General features: G+C 37.7%; 1 protein-coding gene across 2 annotated transcripts in view; it reads left to right on the top strand.

Annotated features, from left to right (window-relative positions):
• Positions 1-307: 307 nt before the first annotated feature.
• TAF2 (TATA-box binding protein associated factor 2) overlaps positions 308-9,432 on the top strand; it is a 663,535-nt gene continuing 654,410 nt past the window's right edge. For both annotated transcript variants that reach the window (XM_069220673.1, XM_069220672.1), the window contains exon 1: positions 308-615. In XM_069220673.1, coding sequence (XP_069076774.1) covers positions 538-615 — 78 coding nt within the window. In that variant the 5' untranslated portion in view covers positions 308-537. The remainder of the gene's footprint in view (positions 616-9,432) is intronic.

The following is a 9,432-nucleotide window of genomic DNA, read 5'->3' as shown; positions in this document are numbered from 1 at the left end:
CCTCCTTTCTGAAAATGCCCCTGCTTTAATAGAAATCAATGGGAGAAATACATTCTCCCGATTGCTTTTTAATAATCTCCCACTTTCCGCAGACGACGCACCTCGGATACCTTTGACAGTGTTTATACACCACAGACGCACATGCAGACATGAAAGCCAATAGGCACGTCCCAATTCTCTGTCTCACAATCGGATTGGCTGTGGTGACCCCCAAGGGCTCCAATCCTAGGCCGTCATACACATTACGAGTCTGTCCCGCTCTTCCTAAATTACCAGCGTCTGTTCAGCCATAGGAATGGCTGCAAAAGTGCCTCTGTGACCCGGAAGTACAGAAACTATGGAGAAATGTCATCCGTCGAAACATCAATAACGGACTACAGTCATTAGGTTGAATTCGCTGGTGCTCTTTGGAATTAGTAGACTGTCTCTATCACCTTTTGTGCTATGTTCTGATAACCCTGCTTCCCACTGTCTACGCTTGATTCATGAAGAAGAACCTAACCCGAAAAGGAAGGCTGAAATCCTTGCAGCTTTCCAATGCAGACCGTCCAGCTTTGCAAAACGAATCGGAAGAAAGGAGAGAAGGGTTTCGAAAGCCCCCGCCCTTATAAATTATAAGTATACTACTTTGTGTGTTCACATCGTCCGCGCACATTTACTCATAATTTAACTCTTAAGACAGGAGTACATAGCACTTCTAAAGCAGTGCGTGCGCCAGAGGAGTAATAATATTTTGAATGACGCACTTTACTACAAACTAGCTTCCAGCAGACAATTATTTCAACTGTTTTGATGTTAACTTTAGTATCCAAGCCTAAGTCATGTTATGGGAAAGTTAAACCTAGGCTGTGTTTTCAGTGGCAGAGTACCCGCAATACACTTTGTGATTGACTGAATGCGAATTCAAGAATCCTACATTAATTTTATTAGGTATAGTAGGACACAGTATTTATGCATTTATTGTGTAGCTTTTATACTTGGAATACCAGACGAAAGCGTGTCGGAGCCCTTTACACGAGGAACACGTTTTGGTAAAGTCCATTAGTGTTTCCTTTTATTAGTGAAAGTACCTAGCAATATATCAGTAAGTTTGTATGCATGTTTGGGGTTCGTTGCGCCAAAGAATGTTGTTTTTTTGGGATCTTGCTTGGATGAATGCGCGATTATGTATACGATGAGTGAGAGCAGTAGGAGAGAATAATTCTAAATTGCCACCAATATCACTGGCCTTCTGGGCATGCACTCACTGTGATATCAGTTGAATCATCCTTGCACTCATTCCCCAATTAAAGCCGTAAAACAACCAATTCTTCTTATCTGATTTTGTAGTTACTCGTTCAGTGTGCATTCACTCACCCCTAAACTCTCTCACACATTCTATATTGACTAAAGTTTATAATCTCCGTCTAAGCAATCCTTTTAAATACACACATCAAATTGTAAATCATTGTAGAAGCGCTAATATCAAAAAAGCTATACTTGTTGGCTTGATGTATATGTGATTGCATGTTTACATGTCCATTATATGTTTGTGTATCTGTAAGTATTTGTGCTTGTCTATCTGCGTGCCAGAGGTCAAGTGTTTGCATATTTATGGTTGTTTGTATGTGGGTGTGTGTCTGTGGCTTAGACTCTTGTGTCTGTGTCTACGCCTGTTTATTTATGCCTTTGCAAGCGGTTTAATTTCTGTGACACTGTTCACGCATGTTCTGGTAGAGAGACCACGTTTTTATTGAACATGGCCTACGAATGATCCCCTCGCTTTTTCTGCGATTGTGGGATGCACGCTGATTTGCAATTAAAGTGCACTTGAGCTTCTCTTGGGAATTTCTAGTGATCATATCAAGTCATTGCCCAGAGGATATGGTTGAAGACGTGAACCGCATCAGGGATTTCCTCCTTACCTGTCTTATTAATATCTCCCTTTGTGACTTTAAAGATTGACTGTCCAACTTGCTTTTGCATGCCCTTTCCAAATCATTTTACTGCCGCCCGATTACAAGAGGAAGGTTTTTTTCACTGATGATTAAACTTAATTTATTAAAACGTGTTCGTTTGCGATTATGCATTTCATTCAGTTTCTTTACTCTTGGTTGACTTGCTCAGGCAGTGTGGAATAACATGGTGGTAGCCATTTAATTCCCCAAGAGCCGATGACTAGTTGACATAGAAAATAATGCGTGTCATCCTTTTTATCAATGTGAGCCAGGTGGCCATGAATGAAATGGGCATGAAGTGTGCCTTTAAGACATCCGAGCAGTATCAGGTAGCGTGCAATGACAGGAGGGAATAACGCATGTCCAGTTTTTATTCTCATACATTACCAATCACTTAATATGCCCAATAAACCATCACAGGAAAGTCGGTTTTACGTTGTACTTCACTGGAATGACAAACGCATAACACCTTTCTCATGTCATTTCTTAAACGTGTTAAAAGGTTCTTGCTCCCTAACCATCATTTACATAATTGGCTAATATAATTATTCATACCTGGATTTCCATTTTCTGTGACTCTCAATTTTGGCATGTAGTTGATACCTTTTAAATTATTACATTTTTAATCCTGCAGTGCTATTGGGAGATTGATACTTCCCCTCTGTTCCCAAGGTAATAATCCGCAGTTTATGTCAGCCTGCCACAAATCTTGACACTAGACGGCTATACAACCTTCAATATTAGAAGCATGTGTTATGCTGGCTCTTTAAGATTTCGTCCTTCTCTCTGTCTCACTTGTGCATCCTTCACTCTCTCACTTTGCAGGAACCCTTTTACTTTGCATTGACTAAACCCATTCCCAAGGGTACTGACTGTCAATGTTAACTCATGTTAAAAATCTGATCCTTGAGAAATCTGGGATGTCTGGTCTCCTCTGTTCGATAAATTGCTGAACAAGTCCGAGAAAATCCCGACAAAGTATGTGTCCTGCTCAGTTGTGTTTTATTGCTTTTCAGCAGAGGTTAAGCTATGGATAAAACCTGCCTTTTGACTGCAGTATTTTACTTTATTAAATACTTCCAATTGTCAGTTCATGTCCTACTGTCCCATTAATTCAGTCATATGCATTATATGCGCCCACTTAACGACTGTGGGCCCTAGCAAAAGTGTGTTTATGATGGTCTATATTTGGGTATATTTATAGGCTTAAAAATAGTCTTTGGTCAGAGAAGTAGCTTCCATGTGTGTTCGTACATGCTGCCTGAATGTGCAAATTTGTTTTGTGTGCGTTTGACCTGTGTCTTCTGGCACATTAGATCAAAAGAAAAGGACTGTCATGCTTGCACATGACAAGGTTGCACATGTTGCCATATTGGGGGAAGCAATAGTGTTGTATGCCTAATAGGACGTTGACATGTAAAAGCTGCAGGTGCGTGTTGTTTCAGCCTCTTTTAATTGTTCTCAGAAAGTAATCATAGCGGTTCCTGGTTCTGCCAGTCATGATGCAAAGTGGCCACTATCTTGGAATGGTTATCATCTTTCACTGGCTGGGGGGCTCCAATAAAAGTATACAATGAATTTGACTTCATCACATATCTTTTTATAATACTATTAGTTTCTGAGTGAGAAACAAAGAGATTCTGAATTAATTAAAACTATTTTCTAAAATATTAATTTATCAAACATCTCTTACATTGAAATTTCTATTCTATAGACATGATTGTATCTTCAACTTATAACACATGAAACACTGTACATTTCCCAATGGGTGTATAAAATGATAAAAAAAGAGTAGTGTAAGTGAATCAACAGTCCTTTTCTGTTATTCGTCAGTGTCAGCCAAATGGGAGGGTTTGTTGATGTTTTGACCCCAAATTATTTGAAGGACCTTCTCTGGACGTAGTCCTCTGACTAACATGCAATCAGCACATTAGATGTTTCCACATACCACACTGAGGAGGTGAGTAACTAGGAAGTTGTGGTAAATTATCTCTGACTGTGAGATGGTATAGCACTGAAACTTGGGATCACTCTGGTTTCTGTCTCTTACATGTGCAGGTGTAATTTATGCCCACTGGGATTTGTACAGTGTTTTATGTATTATATGTTGTAAATATGGTCACTATGTGAGCACTGCGTCATCTGCACAATATTCACATGTATCTCATTTTATTATACAGTACACCATATGTATTGATTGAAAATAATTGTGAGGCAGTATATAACTTTGTCAGCTGCTGGTATTAGAGCAGAGTCGCGTAATAAATAATGTAAAAATCTCAGCTTACTACTGGACCCTAGGCAATAGATCTTGGAGGTGTGTATTAGCAGGGACAGGCTGCAAATTAAAATATTAACAATTCTCAATTTTTCAATGACATTTTTATATGAGTCAATGGTGTAATTCGGATGAAGGTTTAGTATTTTTTTTATGACCAATTTCTTTAGTTTCTGATCCTTATTAACAAGCAAAGTTTATGGTCAAAGATCAATAAAATCAATGTTAAACAGAAGAATGCATAAAACATGGTTCATACAATTAATTTCCCTAGTCTAATCTAGAGGATGGTTTTGTAAACCAAAAGAATAACCAATCAATTAAAAGTACCCATAAAGAATTTGTAAGTTTCAGAGCAAAATACGTTTCAGGCAAAGAGTCTCAGAATGAATCTAAGTTTCAAATTTAAAGCAGCTCCAAGTGATTCTGAGAAGTATCCAAGCGTCTGTGAGAAGTCTAAGAACCTCAACAAGTGACAGTGTCAGAATGTGAAGTAAGGCTATTCCCACTAATTTAGGAACCTGCATTTTATAATAATTAAATTTAGTAACTTTTAACTTCTCTCCTAATTTCCGCCACTAGCTCATCCAATCAGGCTACGATGTATTCATGAGAACAGGACACGTTCCGTTGAGTAATCTATCTAAACAAAGCAGCTATGAAACATTTTATTTATCGTGTGCTAACGTTGCAACTAAACTATCAACTGGATACCAGTTCACACCATTGTAAAGAATAGAAGAGAAAAAGTTAATGGTTAATGTAATGCATATTTGCACATTTATCCTTCCCATACACTCTTTTCTATCCAGCTTTTGTGATTTCAAACTAAACATTTTCTTCATTTAATGAAGTTATGAACTTGTCAAGGTTAAATAGAATACACTTTGCAACATAGACAATTGCTAAATGTTTCAATATTTTTTAAACAATATTCATAATACATTGTTAATCTAGGTCACTAATGACGTACTTGATGGTGCATTCTTTAACTAAAGCCTACATATATTGTTGCCTTGTGCTTTTTAAGCCTCTAAAAAAAAAACAGCACAGAAGGTAAAAATAAATCTATTTCTTTCCTGTTTTCAGACCTACATGTTATTTCTACGCTTTTAACTCTGCATCCAATATTTTTGTTCATTAAAAACATCCTCTCAATTCCCCCATCTGATTATTCCCAAACCATCACATTCACAGGTATACCTGGAGTTTATTCTCAAGCACTTACTCTCCTTTTTCTTTTCAGATTTTCTCTTTCTTGTAGACTATTGTATTCTTTATTAATGTGCTTACATAATTCTAAATCTTCCTTCACTCTTCTATTCATTTCTCGACTTTCTTCTATATTAACAGAATCTTTATTGTCTTGTAAATTGTTAGGGTAGATAGCAAACAAACAACTACTGCTAGTACAGGAACTGAGATAGCTTTGAGGATTCCTCCTGCTGCTTTTATCCAGTTGTCTTTTGAAGAAATTCCCTTAGGAAAGCTTTGCACTATGCTTCTGGTTTCTATAGGTTCTAAAGCTAGCTTAAAGTCAGAATTATTCTTTGAATAGTCTATAGTCCTCTTACTCTCGCCAGAGATTCTGAGATATAGGTGCAACAATTTTCAGTCTCCATCATCCTGGAGACTCTGCCTTTTTCTGTGAGTAAAATATCGAACGCGTACCGGTTTTCAAGTAACATTGATCTTATCACTACTAATTCTGTGTTTCTAACTAATAAACCTCAAGATGTACTAGGTGCTGGTTTGTCTACTACTGTTGAAAGCTTTCTTATCTTTTCATCATTTAATACTACTCCTACTGCTGATATAATAGCTCCAAATATGCCTCCCACTATTTGTGTCCCCTCATTCACACTGCATGTATATCTATGTGCAGGTGTCATTGTTAGTGCATCTAGAATCTGTACATGATACATAGCAAATGCCCTCCCAATCCGCTAGCAATTTAAAATAAGCATTCTCTCGACAGATAAAATATACTCCACACATAAATGGATCATCCTCCTGCAAACGTGCCCTGTTCCTCTTGATAACTCAAAAAGAATTACTATTACTCCTTTCTGGTGTCTTTTTCCCATTAATTCTTCTTTCAACCACATATAATTTCCCTTTGTGTCTCTTTTCATAATTTTAATTTTGGAACTGACATTTTCTTTCTAAAGTCCTCTTCTTCTCTTTTCCACACATTCTTTATGCCATCTTCCTTTTATATGCTTTTTGTAGAAACTGAGTATTTCTCTCTTCTAATATTAAAATTAAAGCCTTTTCTAGTGAATTCATAAATCAAGTTGGGTTATTTTTGATTGTTCTATCAGTGTTTTGGAAAGAAAAGTTCTAAAGTAATACCAAGCCATCTCTATTTCCTTAGCTTGTAGATGTAGATTTATGCTCTTCATTAGTGGAAATTTTGGAAGAACCATGTCAACATTAGAGAAGTAGTATTCAAAATTTCAATTTCTCTGTCTATATACAAAACTAAGCAATATTCTGCATGATACAGCATAGGAAAGCGGGAATATGATGATAAGCTACTTGCTCATCAGCTGAGGAAGGCATGGGTGCCCATACATAGCACTCCATTGCGTCAATGGCTTTTGTATATTATTGCGCTAATCTAGAATAAGCATTTGTTAAGTAATCTTCCTTGATGTAATCAACAAAAGAAGCCTTAAACTCATCTTAATTATTATCTGATCTAGATGTTGTGTCAGTGAATGTATCTACAGATTTCTCTGTCTCTGGTGTAAAATAAATTGGTAATAATATGGCAAATGCAACAGAACTAATAATGTAAATGCATTGCCTATAATAATCTTACATCTATTTCTGGTTAAGGTACACATCTATCTAGAACCAGATCTTATAAAGCAATATGTGTGTGACAGCAAAGTTAACATATTTATCGCAATCTTCAGATTTCTTTTTTTTCCTTTGGTAGTTAGTTGCAGCTCTATTTAGAGTAATCTTCATATAGTCTTCCTTAACCCTACTCTGTTTTTCTAAAATTGTATCCCTACTGTTCTTCTGCTGTCTCAGCCTAAATACTCTTTTTATCTTCTTTTAATAACTTTTTATTAAAGTCTCAATCTAAACAGTTAATTGAATGCATTTGTTTACAACTATTTCTTTTTAGTAATTTCACTGAGACTCGGGCACCTCCTCACTCCATTCAAGCATTCTGAGATTGGTACTTTTAGTACTTGGCTCGCATAATATTTCCATTTAGGTACTGCATATCTTTGAGAGGGCACTCTAGCTCTTTTGGATATTCTGAGTATTTGTTGTTCTTGTTCTGTGTCACTTATTCTGTTTCTTCATCAGCTGTCCATGGTATGGATCCAACTGACACACTTAATTTGAGCTTATTTTGATTGTGGGTGCCGTTTGTTGTTCTTGACCCAGAACTTGTTACTTCTCCTGGATCTTCTTGTTGTTCTTCAGATATCTCGATTGTCCCTTCAGCTTGAGTTTTTGTTTCTCCACTTTCTGTGTCACTCTGTGAGATGTCTGTCAATTGGATTTCTTCACCTGTCTGCAAATCTACACTCCTTTCTTCTTGCTGGCTCTAATCACAAACTCTTCTTTTCTCTATTCAAGTCTGTAAACTTGTGGTGGTACATTCACCAGTGTCCTCGGTTCAGGCTCCTACAATACAATTTCCTCATAAAGATCTCTTGTACTCTGGGTATGAAAGGCATTTACCCAGTTTGACATTCCAGTTCACTTGACACCTTTATTCGTGATAAGAATGACTTGATAGGGGCCTTTTCATCTTGGCTCCAGATAGGACTTTCTCAAGTACTTCTTGATTAAAACCCAGTCGCCTGGACTGAGATCATGACACTGCTCTTGATGTGGATTTGTAGCGACAGCTTCAACCTGTTGAGAGACAGAATACACCACATCAGCTGGTCCTTTGAAATAATCGAGTATCATGTCATCTGTTATATTCACAAGTGCATTTGCAAGAACAGCAGGTAATCTCATTGCTCTCCCAGTGAGTATCTCATGTGGGGATGAACCAGTCTATCTATGAGGTGTACTTTGCATACTCCTCAATACTAATGGTAATGCATCAGGCCATTTCAGTAAAGTTGAAGCACAAACCTTTGGCAGTCTGGATTTAATAGTTGTGTTAATCTGCTCAATGATTCCGGATGTTTCAGGTCACTAACTGCCGTGTAGCTTCTGCTCAATATACATTGTTGCACACATTTTAATAATCTCACTGTTAAAATGAGTTCCTCAATGTGACTCCAAAGAAACAGGCATATACCGTACCTTTCAGACTAATTCCCCCATCAGCAGTTTGGCTACAGTGAGACAGACATTTTTTCTTGTTGGGTAGGCTTGCACTCATCTAGAGAAAATGCACACCATAAGCAGGACATCGCTCATCCTGTTGCAAAAGGGCATCTCGATGATGTCCATCTGTATTCTGTTGAAAGGACCTCCTGACCTTCCTATTTGGCTAACTTTAAATGGTGTTTGTTTCCCAACATTCACTTGTTGACATGTTACACATCTGTGACATAAATCTAAATCTGGATTTAAATCAATTCTGTTTAATGACCTAACCATAGCGTTCCTACCTGGATGTGTAAGGCCATGGAAATGTAATGTCATTTGATATAAAAGCTGTCTGGTAACACTGGTCTTCCGTCTGCTGAAACCCAGATGTCACTTTCATCTTTTCCACATCCAGCTCTGATCCAGCTCTGTTGTTCTGCTTCAGATACATTTTCCTGCATGGCTTTCAGATCTTCCATAGTGTCAGTTATTGTTATCAGCATAGAATAGACAGTGTCCTCTTGAGATCAGTCTATGAATGTCCCATCAAGTGTACAGGCTGCAGTTGCACAATAGTGTGCCACTTCATCTGCATATCTATTGATCTGTTGCCGACAGTGACATAACCGTTCTCTTTCCTGTGTGTGCAGCCCATTTTGACAATAGCAATTTCAGTTGGAAGCTGTAAAGATTCCAGTAATCACCTCACTTGTCCACTCTTTCTTATGGGTGAACCAGATGATGTCATAAACCCTCTTTGTGAGCATAGCTCACCGAAATCATGGACCACACCAAAGCCATTCTGGCTATCTGTAAATATAGTCACTCTCATTTGGGCTGTTATGCTGCAGGCTCTGGTAAGATTAATCAATTCTGCAACTTGTGCTGATGAAACTCCTTGAAGCATGAAGCTTCTAT

Source organism: Pleurodeles waltl, chromosome 2_2 (assembly GCF_031143425.1).
Source record: "Pleurodeles waltl isolate 20211129_DDA chromosome 2_2, aPleWal1.hap1.20221129, whole genome shotgun sequence".
Lineage (NCBI taxonomy): Eukaryota > Metazoa > Chordata > Amphibia > Caudata > Salamandridae > Pleurodeles > Pleurodeles waltl.
Note: the sequence above shows the minus strand (reverse complement) of the source record. Positions and strands in the feature narration are given on the sequence as shown.